General features: G+C 40.3%; 2 protein-coding genes across 7 annotated transcripts in view; one reads left to right on the forward strand and one right to left on the reverse strand.

Moving 5' to 3' along the window:
* CCDC66 (coiled-coil domain containing 66) overlaps positions 1-18626 on the forward strand; it is a 39593-nt gene extending 20967 nt beyond the window's left edge. The window contains exons 17-19 of one of the 3 annotated variants that reach the window (XM_053377865.1): positions 6009-6262; positions 6664-6785; positions 18268-18626. In XM_053377865.1, coding sequence (XP_053233840.1) covers positions 6009-6262; positions 6664-6785; positions 18268-18354 — 463 coding nt within the window. In that variant the 3' untranslated portion in view covers positions 18355-18626. Of the gene's footprint in view, positions 1-2538; positions 2746-6008; positions 6263-6663; positions 6786-18267 lie in introns of those variants that run through there. The other 2 variants (XM_053377867.1, XM_053377868.1) reach the window with 2 other exon arrangements.
* Positions 1264-19365, reverse strand: part of TASOR (transcription activation suppressor) — a 70545-nt gene continuing 52443 nt past the window's right edge. For 2 of the 4 annotated variants that reach the window (XR_008329031.1, XR_008329029.1), the window contains 3 exons: positions 7610-7681; positions 6199-6265; positions 1264-2192 (listed from right to left, as the gene is read on the reverse strand). The gene's annotated coding sequence lies outside the window, so the exon portion shown is untranslated. The remainder of the gene's footprint in view (positions 2193-6198; positions 6266-7609; positions 7682-19365) is intronic. The other 2 variants (XR_008329032.1, XR_008329030.1) reach the window with 1 other exon arrangement.

Below are 19365 nucleotides of genomic sequence, written 5' to 3' on the forward strand. Positions count from 1 at the left end.
CTTTTATTTTGATTATGTATTTTGTGATTTTATATTTTGATTTTATTCTGTGAACTGCCCTGAGAACTGTGGGTATACGGCGGTATATAAATTCAATAAATAATAATTGTGGGGATCCTCAGGGTTCAATTCTTTCCCCTATGATGTTCAACATCTACATGAAACTGCTGAGTGGGTTATCCAGAGTTTTTGAGTACATTGTCAGCAATATGCTGACAAGTCTACTTCAGCTTCTGCAGGTGTGGCAGTGGGTATGCTGGACCGTTGTCTTGCCTCAGTAATGGGCTGGATGAGAACCAACAAGCTGAAACTCAATCCAGATAAGACTGAGGCACTGTTAGTGGGCATCTCCCTAGACCGGATGGATAGAAAGTGTCCTGCTCTTGATGGGGTTAACACTCTCTGAAGGAGCAGGTACATAGCTTGGGAGGACTTCTGAATCCTTTGCTATCGCTTGAGGCTCAGGTGGCCTTGGTGACATGTGCCGTCCATCAGTTTCAGCTGGTGGCTCAGCTGCATCCCATCTGTACAGCGATAGCCGATGCTCTGCTAACTTCTAGGTTAGATTACTGCCATGTATTATTTGTGGGACTGCCTTTTCAGCTGGAAGTTGGAACAGAATTTGGTGGCCAGGTTGCTTGAACACCATTTTCTGGTTTCTTCCAATACAAAACAATCACCATAGGGCACTGAAATATCAAACCTGAGGAGCGCCACTGTTTTCTGTGTAATCAGAATTCAACAATTTGAGACAATCTAATTTACAAACATGAAGTTACAGCTGATGTTCCCTGGTTGGCATGCAGGATGTGTCTGGAGTACAATGAGTACGCCACCATCTAGGATTGGCAAGGACACATGATCAAACTTTGACTACTCAACCAGTTCCTGAGGCTGCTCCAATTCCTTTCCTGCCTTGCCTTGGGACAGAGCCCTTTTCTTGGAATTTTGCTAGTGTAATCTTTCATTGTTCTCAGGAGCTCCCTCCTGCAGAACTACCTTGTTCTCTTTCACATCCTTGCCAGGTCTATAACTTTCTTTTTAAAAATGGGTAGGAAACCCCTCCTCAGCTTTCCTTCCTCTTCTTTGCTTTGGCTATGGCTACACATTCTCACTTGCATGTTGAACACCCCTGAGATGTGTGGCTGTTTTTAAGGGAGTATTTGTTCCATGTAGGCCTTAAGTGAGACCAGCCCCGCCTCCCTTGTGACCAAAATTAGGAATATTTTGGATATTTTGAATTATAATGAGTTTGTATCGAAATATTGCTTGCTGAATTTATTTTTGCCTTATATTATGTGTTTGTATCAAATTACATTGATATAAACATTCACCAATTTCCAATGTTGTTGTTATTCTGAGCCTTGAGCTCTCTACTTGGTGGAAAAGCAGAATCCAAATATTAAAAGCAAATCAAAAAGCAAATAAAATGCTGGTATCTGGAAAACAATGTACAGATCTGCAAAAGGTGGGGGTCTGGTAGCTGCTGAAGTAGATGCAGATACACATGCATTCTTGTTTTATTCAGATCAAGACAATGTGTCACCACACAAACTTGCCTATGCCTGATGCTGCTGGCCTGTTTTGGTGCAGAAATACATACAGCTGTTCATTTCTCAGAGGCAGTAGGGAAAATAGATTGAGACTCTGGTTCTCACATTTTTTCTTCCGCGCTCCAGTCTCCAGCAGCACCATCTTGGACCAGGTTGCTCACTGCAGCAACAAGTCAGCAGAGAGTCTGTACATTCCAACTGAGGCATGTAAAGGCTACCAAGACTGCTCCTTGCGCCACCTGAGAACACAATGGCAGTTCCAACCACAGATTCACTTACTGGAGAGCGATGATCTTCCCACGTTGGCAGAATAGGCTTCTGTTCCCCGCTCAGTGGAGGTGGGATTGCCAAACCCAGCTCTACAGAATGGGGTACACGCTTCTATTCCCTTCTTGGAAGAGAAGAGTGGATCATCAAGCCGAACTTTACCAAGCGTGGCACAATGCGCTTCCATTCCCTTCTTGGTAGTGGTCGGACTGTCATGTCTAGCTTCACAGAATGTGGCATTAGCAATGTCCTCCACTTTGGTCCAAGAGATTACGGCAGTAGTTTTCAGTGATCCAATTATTTGGGTCCCAGGCAGCCTCCGAAATAAAAGGTCAATCCTGCTGCATTGCCTCTTCTCTCTACCTCAGTGGCCTAGAAGGAGGAAAAAGCAGTAAACGATGTAAAGGTAGTTTTGCTCTAACACACCAAGAACTTCAAAGGCTTTAGCAACCCCTCACCTTATTCCTTTGCAGGATAAGTGTAGGGTTCTTTTTATCCTCACTGGTCACCTCCTGGCTATGCCACAGGTGCACCTGCTCAACTTAAGGGGTCTGGATCAGCTAGGTTCCTTAGGCTCTCTCAGTCCCTCCTGTATGGTGATAACTCATGGGCTTTCTCAGACAGGGAAAAGGGAGAATGGGCTGACACCAGCCAGGTGAAAAACACACAATCTTGTATGTTGTTTAATTCTGATTATTTTCTTCCATTACTTTCTAAGGTTTGTCCTGTCAGGGCCTTCAGGCATCAGTGGCCATCTAGCCAACACCGAAAACAGGGTAGCCATTTTGTACAGCATCAATTCAGTCTCTATACTGAAGTGTGAAGTGGCAAGTGGAGCCAAGTGGGGTTAACTAGGAAGAAACCGCTTTGATTTTCCAAAAACAAGCGGTCTTTAAATTTTATGAAATAAACAAATCAATCTCTTCCCCAGACCTCTGGTTTCCTTTTTTCCCCTTGCACCTACATCTTTTGAGGCTGGATAAAATGGGTGCCATACTGGGATTTTGGAAATAGTAGTTATCATTCACCACCCACCACAGGAGTTATTGAATCTCCTTCCTTGTCATTCAGCCCAGAAGTACCAAGGGTTAAGGGAGTAGGGTTATTAATAGTTTTGTACTGAGCAATATCTAAACACTGCAGAATGGACAGTAATCTCTGATAGGCAAGTTGCAAGGAGATTCACTCCAGCCTATTTGAGCAACATGTTTATATTCTGCCCTTCCTACCAAAGGAGCCCAGGGCAGCAAACACATCAATAAAACATTATTAAATAATATCATTAAAAACATCCTAAAAACAGTTAAAAACAGTCGTTCTCTCAGCCAATGATTTCAGGGTTGCCAGGAACAGTATCTTACAACCATAAAATACCTGAGTAAACAGTAATATTTTTAAATTCCTTCTGAAAGACAATAATGAGGGGAACAGATGCACCTCGCCAGGGGGCGCGTTCCACAAGCACAGAACCACCACTGAGAAGGCCCTGTCATATATCATTGTCAACTGAGCAACTCTTAAGTGGCACCACCACCAGCAAAGCCTCACCTGTCAATTGTGGGTCAGGAATACTGGGAAGGTACTTTGGTACCAAGCCATTTTATGTTTTGTATGCTCACTGGCAGCTAGTGTAGCAGTTTCGGGACCAGTGTCATGTGGCCCCATTGGGCTGCTGCAATTCAAGAGGAGCAGCTGCAATCTATACTAGCTGCAGCCTTCGAACTGCCTTCAAGGGCAGGCCCACAACCAATGCATAACAATAGTCCTGACAGGAGGTCATAAGAGCATGGGCAACTGAGGCCAGGCTATCCCGGTCCAGGGACAGCTGTAGCTGGCAAATCAGCCTAAGATGGGCATAAACACTCCTTGCCACAGAAGCCACTTGAGGCTTCAGTGACATGTTGAAATCCAGGAGCATGCCCAGACTACAGACCTGTTCTTTCAGGGGTAGTGCAAGCCCTCTCAGAACAGGTCAGCCCTAGACACAGAAACCACCCAACAAGAGGAAAAGAAGCCTTCAAGCTACAAGCTACTCGTTAGTCATTTCTGTCCCCTTAAACAGCAGCTTAAACAGAGATTATTACATGCAGGTTCTAAAGGGATTCCAGAGAAAAGGTCAATTGGGAACTTTCAACTGGCTGATTTCAAAACGTTGAGGAAGAATATTGTCTAAAATTCACAGGTGTCCAATAGGTATGGTCTTCCTCCACAGCGCAGATTCAGAGCAAAACAAAACAGATTTGGGTTCTACCCCCCCCCCAAACCCCAGTATCTTATTGGATCTCAGCATTCTGTGTGGGTATCTCTTCCAACACAGCATTCAGGTTATAGACTAAGTACCTAGTCAAAATACGTTCTCTGGTAGAGGCAGCCTTTGCAAAGTGTCCTGCAGCAAGTGCTGCCAACCAACCACCTGAGTAGGTCAGCCTGTAGTAGAATGGTTGGCCTGAGCATTCCTGTATGGCAAGCAGTTAATGGAACATTAGTTACTTAAGGTTCTGTCCTGTGGACATACAGGTGGAATCCAACCTCACGTATGCTATTCAGACGGCTGCAATACAGCTTGTACAGTGGGAAAGTGTTTCAGAAGCTGGCTGGTTAGTCAAATGTTTGACCATCTGTCCCTGCCTGTCATATGTAGTGAGTGACTGGTGGTGGTGGTGAGTTAACCCACTGTAGTGTAGATGCTTCATGCACACCCACCAGAATGAATTTTCATGTCACCAATCTTTCTGCCACAACCATCTTGATTATTACTGTGATTCGATGTATATGAAAACATTACATGGCCATCTTCACTTTTTAGTTCTATAACTAAAAATCCATCGCAAATGTATTTTGGGTTAAACTCTTCAGAATTCCCCTGAACAAGTTTGTTAAATGTGTGTTTTTTATTCCTATTTATTCAAGTGGGAAGTTTGCAATCCAAACCTGCTGTTGCTATGGCTGTGTCAATTGGCAAAGCTATTTGCAGCCCAGCCAGCCAGGAGGGTGGTCAGGCGAACTGAGCCTAATACCTGTGCCAGCTTCGTGCTGGTGCAGCAATTGGGCCTGGATGTGGCTCAGTGCTGGGCTGACAATGGCTGTGAGAGCAGCTTGGCTCATGTAACCCAGGCTGGCTCAGCCCTGCCCTCAGAATGCTCCGTTTTGGGGTTCTCTGCCAGACTCTGCTGGTGGGGAATACTATACTTTTGGTGGGAGGAAGGGGGAGGTCTGTGCTGGTTGGAGGGAGGCTGAGTTATCAGAAGCAAGCAGAGGATTGCCTCCACACAATCCAACATCCTCTCCCCCAAGTACAAGGGGATTTGGGCTGCAGTCCAAGTTACCTTGTCCTATAAAAACAATGTCCCAAAGGAAACTTTTGCTTGTTAATAGTACGCCGCATGATCTGTTCCTATCTCACTGGTGTCTCCCATATTTCATACAGTTGTACAGCAGCTCTCGCTTCATGACTACTGATTCACCTTCCTATATGCAGCAACTATAAACATGTTTCTCCGCCTTATTTTGCTGAATCTCTAGAAGCAACTGATGGAACTCTTTAATGGACTGATGTTCTAGCAAATCTGGCTGAACTTCACCTATTCTACCTCACAGGGTTGTGGGGATAAAAAGGGGATTATATATATGCCACCATATTAACTCCTTGGAGGAAAAGCAGGATATATTTGTACAGTGGTACCTCGGCTTAAGTACTTAATTTGTTCCAGAGGTCCGTTCTTAACCTGAAACTGTTCTTAACCTGAAGCACCACTTTAGCTAATGGGACCTCCCGCTGCCACCGTCACCGCACAATTTCTGTTCTCATCCTGAAGCAAAGTTCTTAACCCGAGGTACTATTTCTGGGTTAGTGGAGTCTGTAAACTGAAGTGTTTGTAACCTGAAGCGTATGTAACCCAAAGTACCACTGTATTAAGTAAAAAATACTGGGTTTAGGTATTATTGCCCATGTGGTGGGCTGCTCAGGTAAGTGAAGGATTTAAGGGAGGAAATAAAGCTTTAAAAGGACTTGGCTCAGGTATACAATTAGCATCTCAGTTGTTTCGCTGAAGACAATTCAACAAACAGGAAAAAAATAAGAATTCAGAACCTCCCATATGCACAACTTAATATCAACACTTTTTTTTAAAAAACAAGCTTTTTGCCTGCGAAACAGGTCTGAAGGTTATTGTTGTTGTTTTAAAACAGATCTGAATCGCCTCCCGTTCCAGCAGTTAAAAACAGATTGCCGCAGCAAATAAAGACTCCTGATGATGGAAGAGAGAAAAGTACCTATACAGATAAACATCAGAGTGAAACACCACCTCAAAGTGCTGAAACTGAAAGGCCACCTTCTTCTCACTTTGTTCCTTACGTGCGAACAAATGAAGTGTATTACCTTGATCCAGATGCACCCATGACCAGGCCTTCAACACATGATCCACAATATCAGCAGCCAAACGGTACTACAATACAAAGTTAAAGAAATGCCTTTGATTAATGAATAGTATACCATTGCACAGAACTTAAATGTTTTTTTCAAAGAAGCCTTTGTTCTAATGAACAGCTTCTAGTACAAAACTGCAAAATAAAGTATCAATCCAATATAACATCTAAAATGTTTGTCTAATAATAAAGATATCATGATGTACCAATGAATTCAAAATACACTAGAATATTTTAATTTCAAAATGTTGATGGAAAATGTCTTCTTTTAGAACCTTATATACATACTCCCTTCTTTCCACATCCATTTGAAGTTAGAACCATCTTTAAACACTGAAAATATTAATCTTGCATAGTACTAAAAAAAGTAAGACTGATTATTTTCAGTCCAGTTAATCTCATCTATGTTTACTTTTAGATGCCTGCCATACACCACGACAGATTTTTAGCTCCGATCACATAAGGGATCCACTTTTTAATCCTAATGTGGTGAGAGACAGACAACAGGCCATACTCAAAGGACTTTCAGAACTGCGACAGGTACTGTATTAGCTGGATTGATAATTTAGTTTGATAGGTATTCCATCTTTCATAACAAACAATTCTTTTCTGATCCTAACCTCTTAGCATCTAGTTGTCTTCACATTCTATTTGTATTCTCTTGGGAGGGAATTCTCATGTAATGGGGGATATCATGGATTAATTGGTATATATTTAGTTTTTATTATGTTTATTTTAAACAGCACTACCATTATTTATTAATTGGAACCTATCTAAAATCTAATTAGTGGGCAATAAAATATAATGTCAGGTGTTGATCAGCTCTCATGGGCATGCATGTTATTTTCTCATTCTATAGTAACTTTATGCGTACACACAAGAGCCTTTCTACATATTGCACAGAATTAGATGTAGAATTGTGGATTGTGCAGTTTTTTTTTCCACAGGTGGATAGATGATGAAATATTTTTGACATTGAGGAAGGTTTATAAAAAATTAACTTCCCCAGAAACTGCAATTGAAAGTGGGTACAGTCCAGATATTTCCAGCACCTCATTCTGTGTAATATGTAGATTTGACTTTGTGAACTTTCCACAATTCTTGTATCCAATTTATTTTTCAGTTGAACGTTTGACATGGTTATGAAATATACTGTTTCAGACACCCTAAATTTTACTTTGAAGAAAACATACTTTTGTTGCTTAAGTAGTAAATGAACAATTTATTTTTAAGGTATTTTTAACCTGTAGGAAGCCGCTCAGAGTGGTTGGGAAACCCAGCCAGATGGGTGGGGTAGAAATAAATTTTATTATTATTATTATTATTATTATTATTATTATTATATAAATGGCAGTGAAACTTACTCTGGTATTAGTTTTCTTGCAGCATCAGTAAATCAGTGGATGACTAATAACTGGCAATCTGCATGCTGGCTGCTGTAAGAGAGGGAATGTAAAATTATGCTGTGTGTATAAATTGCTGTTTTGAAAGAATTATATAGGTACATCTTTTCCACCAACATTTTGATTAAAGCACAGCAGACAATTGAGTTGAATGTTTTCTTCCTCTCAGTCACATTATTTTTCTAAAATAATTTACTTACTTGATTTAGACCAGGGGTTGTCAACCTGGTCCCTACAGCGCACTAGTGGGCGTTTCAGGATTCTAGGTGGGCGGTAGGAGGTTCTATGGCATAAGCTGAATCCTCCTTCCATTGAGCACCAGTGGGCGGTAAGGAAATTTTACCATCAAGAAAGATGCATTAGCGGGCGGTAGGTATAAAAAGGTTGACCACCCCTGATTTAGATCCTACCTTTCAGTCCAAGGTCCCTAAGTCATTTATGAGGATTGTTTTGTCAAGGGTCCATACACTTAAAAGGACATGTGAAAAGTGTTTTTCCTTCTGAATTCACCTTTTAGTTTTCTGATGTGACTACTGCACAACCCTTCTCTGTATATTTTAGACATATATCCTGCCTTTTGACCAGAATGTCCAAAGTAACTTGTAACATCCATAAAATGCAATTGTTACAAAAACTTCCAATTTAAACTACCATATAACAAATGGAATGGGGGTGAACTCCTTAAAAATACTGAATTCATTACATCAGTAGATTGGATCCAGAGATCCCCCATCTTGAAATGGGGGTGTGGGAACTTGGATCCAGTGGAAGGGGCTTTTGGTGATGCCCCTTTTCCTGAAAATCTGCTCCAGTGGGTTGGGGCATCCTCCAGGACAGCGTGGCAGATGGCATGAGGACTGCTGGGGGGAGGAGGAACCAATGAATATCACCTCCCACTTTTGCCTACCAGAGCATTCAGTTAGTGGAGTTCCGCCAAGGACATGCCTGGATCCAACTTCATGATTCTGTATTACATTTATACTTTGATATATGGATCTTAGGCTGGAGCAATTTGTCCAGTTCTGATACAATTCTGAATCCCATATAGCATAATTACTAGAGGTGACCATAAAAAGGTCATTGGAAACACTGTTGTAATTTTATTTAATTATTATTTGGATTTATATCCCACACTTCACCCCATGGTCATAGGGATGGTTACATCAGTAGAGGTAAAAACAAATTAAAAACAATATATAAACATTAACTATTGAGAACCAACACACATACATATATAGTCACATATTTTGTAAAATCTTTTTCTGTAAGACCAAAGAGTTATGGAAGATTTAGAATTAAAATCTTAGTTTGTTGAAAGAATGAAAACAGTGGTTCCATAATTTTGCATCAATTTTCCATCCATCAGTAGATAGTAGGTGCATATGCCTGTTTTGTTAGTGTTCTTGAGTAACGAAAAGAATTGTATATAGGAAGAAATATTATCCATCTTCTTTAACCATCATGAATCTTGCTTCAAATTGCATGAGCCACACTTCCTTAGTTTCATGCTTTACGTACAGTAGTATTCAAGTTTTAGGTAACAATTCCTTTCTGTCCTGGTGGTGCAAAAATTGCAGGGCACTTTTTCCTCAGTGGAGTCTTCGAGCCAGGTTTTGATTGCTCTAATACAGGGGTTTCCAGACTGTGGTCCACAAACCTGGGTGTCCTGGAAGAGAAATGCAGGCAGGGTACACCTAGGAAGGAGGAAGATCACTCAATTCATTACTGAAGCTACAAAGTTGCTTCCGTGCCCTCATCTCGGACACAGATTCTTGGCCAGAGGAGCAAGTACAGTAGTTGCAGATCTCAGAACACACCAAGGTGACATTGGAAGGGACAGGGTACAGAATGATTCCTGCAGCTCCCCAGAGAATGAAGAGACAGGTGGTGACATGTGACTTCTTACGAAGGGGTACAGAGGCAGCAGTGTTTGGAGGAATGTCTGTTTCAGTTGTCTCTACACAAATGCATTGAGTATGAGAAACAAGCAAGAAGAACTTGATCTCTGAATACAGGATGACAAATACGACCTAATAGGCATTACTGACACTTGGTGGAATGACACTCATGACTGGAATGTAGGAATTGAGTGCAACCTGGGGGAAAAGTGATCAAACAGGAAGGGAGGAGTAGCATTATATATAAAGGATGTGTACACTTGCGAAGAAATCTGTGACTTGAAGTATGGAAGGCAGATTGAGAGTATATGGATAACAATTGTAGGAGAGAGAAACAACAGTAACCTTACTATAGACCTCCAAGCCACACTGAGGACCTGGATGATGCCTTCCTAGAGCAGATTAACAAACATTCAAAAAAGGAGAGATATAGTAGTCATGGGAGACTACAACTACCCCAATATATCTGACAAGAATATAAGGCACAACAAATTCCTCAATTGTCTTGCTGTCAGTTTCCTTTTCCAGAAGGTGAAAGAAGCAACAAGGGGGTTCTCTTGGACTTAGTCCTCACCAACAGGGCGGAACTGATGCATTATACAGAGACAAGGGAATTATTGGAGAACAAGTAAGGTCTCTGGACTGGCAGTGGGAAAATGTTGTCCCTATCTTCAAAGGGGGGAGAAGATCCAGGTAACTGTCGACCAGTCAGATTGACATTGATATCAGGAAAGGTCCTAGAACAGATAATTAAATATTCAATCTGTGAGCACTTAGGAAAGGATGCTGTGATACTAAGACCCAGCATGGGTTTCTCAAAAACAAGTCATGCTAGATGAAACTCATTTGGTGGATCTGGGGAATGCTGTGGATGTAGTGTATCTTGATTTCAGTAAGGCCTATGACAGAGTCCTGAATGATATTCTTGCAGAGAATCTGGTAAAATGTGAACTGGAAAAGATAACTGTTAGGTGGATTTGTAGCTGGTTGACTGAACAAACCCAAGAGTGCTCACTAATGGTTCCTCATCATTCTGGAAAAAAGTGACACGTAGGGTGTCACACGGTTCTGTCCTGGGGCCATTGTTGTTCAGCATCTTTGGAAACAACTTTGATGAAGGTATTGAGGGGGTGCTCATCTAATTTCCAAAGTGGGAGAAGCCACTGAAGACAGAATCGGGATTCAAGATGACCTTAACAGATTGGAGAGGGGGGCCTCTAGGGGCGCATTGGAAGATGGCTGACAATAACATCTCTCCGGAGCAACAGGAATATTTCATGGAGAAGACACATTAAAGGCTGGGTATGTCGGCAGCGGGACTGGATGGGGGGGGGCTTTTTTTCTTTTCTTCTATGTTATTAACCAAGAACCCCCCCCCTATACTGGATCCGTCGGCTAACTGACCTAAGCAGGATGTTTAAGGACTGTGTGGAAATGAACTTTAACCAAAAGTATGTTTTATGGAGATTGAGTAAAGAATAAGAGCTTTTGGAGTGACGCAGCAATAAAAACAGCCGTCATCTTGCCAGGCTTGGTCGAAGGATTTACAACCGGGAGGAGGAATGGATTTGTTTTCGGACTGCATTCCTGGCAAACCTCCTCAGAGGTTGGGAGAAAGGCGACAGACTTGTGAAGATTAACGACGGTAAGACTGTTTTTATTTATGGAAGCGATGATATACGAAAACCGTCTGAATATGGTTCTTAAATAAAAATATCCACACAGGATTACAACTTGTTTTAACCCACTTTGGAGAGCATCAGAGGTCACAAAGAGAAAGGAAAAATATATGAGAATAACAAGAAGAGATGTGGAAAACAATAAGAAAGGACTGGACAGTATTGTGAACATCATATGGATAGATTTGTGGACATTAAAGCAGCAGCAAGAAGATGATTGGATCCCCTTCAGAACTTGAAATATGGGTACCCCCAACAAAAATTTAAAATTCGGCTTTGTAATTTGTAATTTATGTAATTTGGTTTGATGTGATGTGATTGGTCGGTTAATAAAAAATTATTTTTAAAAAAACAGATTGGAGAACTGGGCCCCACTAACAGACTGAATTTCAGTAGGGACAAATGTGAAGTTCTGTACTTAGGCAGGAAGTACCAGCTGCACAAATAAAAGATGAAGGGACACCTGGCTTGCCAGTAGTACATGTGAAAAGGATCTAGGGATCTTAGTAGGCCATAAGCTTAGCATAAGTCAACAGTGTGATGCAGCAGGGGTTGGGAAGCTAATGCTATATTCTGGGCTGCATCAACAGAAATATAGTGTCCAGATCAAGGGAAGTAATAGCCCTGCTCTATTCTACCTTGAACAGACTGCACTGAGAGAGTAATGTGTCACATTCTGGGCAGCTCAACTTAAGGAGGATATTGACAAACTGGAACATGTGCAGAGGAAGGCAACCAAGATGATCAAGGGTCTGGAAACCAAGCTTTATGAGGAATGGTTGAGGTGGTTGGGTATGTTTAGCCTGGAAAAGAGGAGATACAATAGCCATCTTCAAATATCCAAAGGAGAATGGAACAAGCTTGTTTTCCCCCTATCTGGAGGGAAGGATCCAAACCAACAGATTCACGTTATGACAAAGGGGATTCTGACTAAACATAGGAAGAGCTTTCTGATGGCAATCTCTATTGTCCTCCGTAACAGTAATAGAATCATTGGGTCTTAAGAAAGGACCCAAGAGTCATCTAGCCCAACCACCTGCAATGGAGTCTTCCTTGTGCATTTTTTTGTTATTTTTTGTGCTATCAAGTACAAAGGCTATTTACCTCTGTTTGGTGTTTTGTACCCCTGACCTCATTCTCTCATCTCCTTTCCTAATGCCATTTAGCAGCATAGAAATATGCCTGTCTTCTTCTGTCTCAAGTATGGATACCTAAGCCAGACAAATGTCCACCTCTACACAAAAAGACCACAGCAGAGAAAGAGTGCCACATGGGTAAAATGTTTCTAGAATAAAATGTGCATCTTTCGCTGATTCAGTACTTTTATATGAGAGCAGTAGAGACAAGATTATCTTTCCACTGCTTCAAAGCACTTGGGTTCAGAAGTTACTCTAGAGGCGGCAATAGTTACACTATGTCTAGTTCTTCATCTTGTGGTGGAGTCTCGCTATTATGGCAACCCTCACTTCTATACTGTAATAGAGCCGCAGGAGATGCTTGAATATAGTAGGAATAAATAGCTAGAATGAGTGGGAGTTCAAGACATTTTGCTTCCTACGAGAATGAAGATGATGAGTCCGTCAGTTCCATATACAGAAGCTGCCTGGCCTGACAGTTAAGATTTTACATCAGCACTTGCAATGGGACATCTTCCTTTACCTCTGAGGGCAACAGGCTAGCTTAGGGGGCACACAGCAGACCACAGAGTGCACATAGCTCTGTTCTCCAGCATCACCCTCCATACGGAGAGCCTGCTGGATCAGGCCACTGGCCCACCTAGTCCAGCATCCTGTTCTCACTGTGGCCAATTAGTGCCTGTGGGGAACCAGCTAGCTGAAGATGAACACTGCTCTTCCAAGGTTTCCAGCAGAAGCATTGCTGCCTCCAACGGTGGAGGCAGGCCATGGCCATCATGGCTAGTAGTGACTGATGGCCTTCTCCGTGAATCTGTCAAATCCTCTTCAAAAGCCATCTAAGTTTGTCCTGCAGGAGCAAGTTCTGAAGAAGTACTTTCTTTTATCTACCCTGAATTTTCCAACATTTCGATTTGAGGCACACGAGTTCTTTAGTTATGGGGGGGGGGGGACTTTTCTCTATCCACTTTCTCCACGCCATGCATAATTTTATAAACTTACACCACCTCGTTACTCACCTTTTCTCTAAACTAAAAAGTAAAAAATGCTGCAAGCTTTCTTCATAGGGGAATCGTTTCAAACTCTCTTATCATTTTGGTTGCCCTTTTCTGAATCTTTACCAACTCTACAATATCCTTTTTCAGATGTGACAACCAGAACTGTAAACAGTATTCCAAATGGTGTATGTGTATAATGGCATGATGATGTCTGCAGTCTTATTTTCCGATTCCTTTCCTAACAATCCCTGGCATGGAATGTGCCTTTTTACACTCACCGCAAACTGGAACAAGCATCTTCATTGAGCTATTATGAGCGTTTATATGAAATTAAGATTTTTTTGCTCTGACATGCATCACTTTACACTTGTTTATATTCAACTGCATTTTCTATTTCACCACCATTCAGTTGGGAGACGGCTTTTTGAAGCTCTTTATAGTCTCTTTTAACAAATCTGAATAATTTAGTGTCATCAGCAAACTTTGCCACCTCACTGCTCTCCCCTACCTCTAGATTGTTTATGAACAAGTTAAAAAGCATAGGTCCCATTACTGAACCTTATCCACTGATTCCTATTCATTGCTTCCCAAAACTTAATTTCTTATCCTCAAGAGGACCTCTCCTCTTATTCCTTGATTTAGAAGCTTACTTGGGAGTCTTGGTTAAAGTACTTTGTTGAAAGCTTTTTGAAAGTTCAGGTACAGTTGTCAACTGGACCACCTTTATCTGCATGCTTGTTGACACTCTGAAAGAACTCTAATAAGTTCATAAGACAGAACTTGCCTTTGCAGAAACCAATGCTTCAATTATGCTTGTTCTTCTATATGGTTGGTTATTTTATCTTTAACAATACTTTCCACCAGTTTTCCAGAACAGACATTAGGTTAACTGGCCTTCCATTCCCAGGATCACCGCTCCCCAGGATCCATTTTTTAAAACTGGTGTTACACTTGCTACTTTCCAGTCCACAGATACAGAGGCTGAACCAAGGGACAATTTACATATTTTTGTTAGAAGACCAGCAATTTCACATTTGGTCTCGGGGTGGATGCCATGCGGATCCAGCAATTTTGTTAGTTTTTATTTTGTCTATTAGGCCTAGCACTTGCGGCCTTAGTTCCCCAGATGCACCTCCTGCAAGGTTAGTTTGGGCACTGGGATCTGCCCTATATTTTCTGTCAGGAAGACAGATGCAAAGAATTCATTCAGCAATCTCCTTATCCTCCTTTAGCATTCATTTGACTCCTTTGCCATTCAAAGGGAGTCGAATGACTGTTTTCCTCGACTGTTTCCTGTTATTTAAAGAACTTACTGTTGTTGGTTTTAAAGGTCTTAGCAACATGTTCCTCAAATTCTTTCTTTCTTTTTAGCACCCCTTCCTGTGTGCTTGCACTTTTTGTGTGTGCCAAAGTTTGTGTTCCTTTTTGTTCTCTTCAGTTAAAGACCAGGTTTTTTTTTTACAGAAGTCTTCTTGCTTCTTAGAGCCAGCCATGTGGCTACAAGTCAATTGTTCTAAAACCTCTTATTCCTTGATTCTGTGTTTTGCTTTGCTGCTTTTTTGGGGAGAAATCTAGTTCATGTGCTTTCAAGTCTCGCTCTATTAGCTACCTTGTGGAGGTAGCATAACTTGGTTATGCTACTCACAATATGTTAACAATTGTCTTCACATCAGTGCAACTTAAATTGTGATTGCATAAACCTCCATGAACAGCAATATATACTTCTGTAAGGATTCTTCCAAAGAGTATTTCCTCTGCTCTCCACACGTTTTTAGGGTAGAAATTATAGTTTTTCCTCTTGGCCCTCTTTCCTACAGTGCCTGCAGCACTGTAAGAAAATAGGGCAGGAGGTAGGATAGCACTTTGCTTACATTTTAACAGTAGGTAAAGTAGGTTGTAGTCGACATAGCAGTAGCACTAAGGTAAATGTTCCATCAGTGCAACTTTCATCATAGAATGTTCTCTCCGTCTCCAGACGCACTACCTAAATCTACTATGCGTGTTCCCTCAAACCTCAAGCAGATTTGGAGATGGCGTGGGGCACATATTGGGGGAAGACAGAGGGAAATCATAATAATTGAAAGAATAAAAAACTGAAGCAACTTATTTCATATTAGGAGCTAATGTGCCCTTGAATTTATTCCCTAGTGAATTTAGTATTTCAGTAATGTAATCAAGAGCATCAGAAATAATGTTCTGACAATAAGAGCTGCTTGATAGTGGAACAGTATCCTTTGGGAGGTGGTGGACTCTCCTTGGAAGTTTTAAAGAAGAGTCTGGATGGTCATCTTTCATGTATGAGTTTGTTGAGGTTCCTGCATTGCAAAGAGTTGGAGTAGATAACCCTCAGGGTTTCTTCCAACTCTGTAAGTCTATGATCATCAAAATTCTTAGGTTGACATGACAGACCAAATGGAAATGTGTGTGCCTAATACAGGTTTGGCAAGCAGTATACAGCTGGCATGTGGGTTCTCTTCAAAATTTCCATGGTGGTTCATTTCAAGATAAAATTGATTGCAGCTTTTCTTCAACAAGTATGTGTGTGAATTAGCTAAAACTTAGATTTTGTTGGATTTTTTCCTTAGTTGGTAGATCTTTCCAAATGTTTTAGGAGTCATTTTGGTGGGTTACCAGCCAAATAGAACTACGTATAATGCAGCAAAGAGTTTGAGGGGCTAATTTCGAAGCAGGAAGAATGCCAATAGTTAGGTCTGAAATGAAGATGCATTGTATTCTTTAACAGAGCTACGAATCTTATCGGTCCTTCAGAAGGTACAAGTTTTCATACTCTGTTGTGACCTTTAGTTCTTCAAAGAGTAATTACAGTGGTACCTCGGGTTACAGACTCTGCTAACCCAGAAATAATACCTCGTGTTAAGAACTTTGCTTCAGGATGAGAACAGAAATCGCGCGGCAGCAGGAGGCCCCATTAGCTAAAGTGGTACCTCAGGTTAAGAACAGTTTCAGGTTAAGAACGGACCTCCGGAACGAATTAAGTTCTTAACCCAAGGTACCACTGTACAACAATATTCAGTATCTAGTTCCTTTTGTACTTACACAGAACAAATATTTCTAGATTGTTTAATCTTCTTGTAGAATATCTTAACTGTCATTTTTTCTTCTGTTGTGAAATATTTCCATGTTTTTATAGTGTAATTATCACTTTTGTACTTATAGCAAACCCTACTTAATTCTTTCCTCCTAGCTTTATTTATAATATAGTTGAAAAATGTAATGTGCTAATTATGGAAGTATGTAGTTAGAATTTCTTAATCCAATTTACAAATTGGATTGTCAGAATTGTAAAGGCATTTGGACTAAGACATTTCAAGAAAACAAGGATGAGCCTTATCACACTAAAACTAGTTGTGTGGATTTTATTGTTTTATCTTTTGTATACCACTTCGAGGCTTCTTTTATAGTCAAGCTCTATATAATTTTTATTAAATAAATAAGATTTATGCTTGTACAAGACTTCCTTTCCATCTCCTCCTCTTCATCAAATACACTTTGGAGGGTTCAAGTAGGTAACAAAATAAAATGGAAATGTGTTTAATATTGGATATCACTCAGAGAGATTAATCAGGGATTCTTATATGGAATTTATAGATGTGCTTGAGGGCAAATGTGGTTCAGTGGGTCAGGAACAATTTGCGCAACTATCCTTGATCTAGCCCAGCCACTATGTTGTTTTAATTCTACCTTCTAGTTTTGCTTCTTGTTTTGGGCAGGGAAATTATATTTTGTTTTTGTGATGCTGTTCCGTTTGTATTTCCATTCCCCACATGCGTTTTTGTTGAGTGGTAGTGGATAAGAGTAAGGCATGGTTTAGGAAATGGATGGACACAGACCAAAAGCACAATGGGTTAGATTCAGAGGGGCAAATAAAACCTATTTCACCCAGAGGTCTACATTACCCTTTGTATGAAGGGTAAAATGAAATCTAAAAGATGTCCATCCATTTGAACAACCTCTTGCACAAACAGAAGTGTGTGAACTGTTAAACCATTTACTGTTATGAACAGAATGTTATTGCACTTATGCCCTGTTTGTAGGCTTTCCATTGGCATGTGGCAAGCATAATGGTAGACTAGATCAGATCCATGTGTCTTCTTATTACATTAACTCTTGTACACATACCCTCTTCTTTCTCATGAAAGTTCTTTGATCCAACTCAACTTGTTCTTTATCTGTAAAAATGAACATCAAGCTGGGTCTATTTTAGCTATATCAGAAGCAGCTGAAGTATAGCATGGTAAAGGTAAAGGGACCGCTGAAAGTCCAGTCGTACTTTCATTCAAATTCATAGAACAAGGAAAATATGTTCAATGATCTCCCATCCACTATCACACTGTAGCTCTTTTAGCTGTAATGGTGTGGTAGATCATACTGAATTTAAAACTTAATATTTCAACTATTATACAACCAGCTTCCTTGGCTTGGGATAAGTGATTTCCCCCTTTTTATTTGAATCATAAAAGGAGTATTTCTATTCCATCCTGTTTGTTAGCTACCCATCTTAAACAAGGACACAACAAAAATGACTATAACTGTGCATGAATACTTTTTCTGTTGAACATATATATCTGCTCAAGGTGGGATTACCAAGTCTCCTCCTCAGACAAATAGAGTTGTTTTACTACACTAAATCTTTATGTAGAAATTTGATTTCCATCTATGGAGTCTCAACATTTCAGAGGTTTCAGCAGTAGATAGTGCTTTCCCCTTCACTTTGAATAATTTTTAAAACCTGAAGCAGGAAACACAGTAAAGTGGTAAGTAAAAAGGCAATAGTACAATTGCACCTTCCATTAGACCTTGCTGTTTCTTTATCTACTGCTCTGTGTAGGTCAGTTGCTGCTCTATAGAACTAATTACAATGTCTATAAAAAGATCACTTTGTCATTTCAGGGCCTCCTCCAGAAGCAGAAAGAATTGGAGACATGTTTTATTCCAAACATCATAAGCCAAGAGGATAATTTTATTTCACCATTTTAAAGAATTTGAAGTTCGATAAATGAATTTTTATTGTGTTGGCACTTTATACTTACTACTGTAATTATGAACATATTGGTAAAATGTGAACTTTTGTTCATTTGAAGATGCTTGAATAAGTGATTATACATTTTGGAAGAAAGATGTATGTTGCAGGAAACAATACTGTAGCACGTGCTTTTGTTTACATTGAATATTTGTGTAGCTAATTTAAATTTTGTGTGTCCACTTAGTAAGAGGAATAAATTATTAGGCATTTGAATGCCATGGCTGTGTACGTTGCATTTTGTTTTATTGTTTGTGTTTAAGTAATGGTTTTGTAATACTGCTGGGTGATAAGTGAAATCAAATTTTAAAATAATTTTGGGTGAAAACAGATCCCTGCTAGCCAAAGCACCTCAAAGATTAAAACACACAGCCGCTAACTACAGACCTTGTGTCTAGAAGCGATCACAGTTAAATAAAGCAGACTACTATACCACAAATAAAAACAGCTATTATAAAGGTGTACATTATAGAAAAACTAAATTGTGTTCTACTTTCGCACATTAACAGTAACTATATTTAAGGAATGCTCATTGTGAATCTGAAGTTCCAGAATTAATTTGAGCCATGGTTCATTTCAGTTTTTGTATTGAAGCAGACCATGCAAAATGATCTCATACCAATAAATAAATAAATCTGCACCCAAAAATGCAAATACAGGCAACTCGCAACTCACACACATTTAACTTGTGCACATTCAGCTTTACACACTTACCAAACAAACAAATAAATAAATAAAGGACAAGAAGGGGATCGGCACTGTGGGAAGGGGTAGCTCTGGCAATCCCACCTGCCACTGCACCCAATGTGTTTTGACTTTACACAATATTATGTGCTATCCCCAGAATGTAACCCCTGGGTAAGTTGTGTCACCTGTAGGGTACAGATATGCATGTCAATCTGAGCTAAACAATTGAATATTTGTATATAAAAAGTTGCTTTTAAATGACTTATTTTTATTTAGTGAAT

This window comes from Podarcis raffonei, chromosome 2 (genome assembly GCF_027172205.1).
Source record: "Podarcis raffonei isolate rPodRaf1 chromosome 2, rPodRaf1.pri, whole genome shotgun sequence".
Classification (NCBI taxonomy): Eukaryota; Metazoa; Chordata; class Lepidosauria; order Squamata; family Lacertidae; genus Podarcis; species Podarcis raffonei.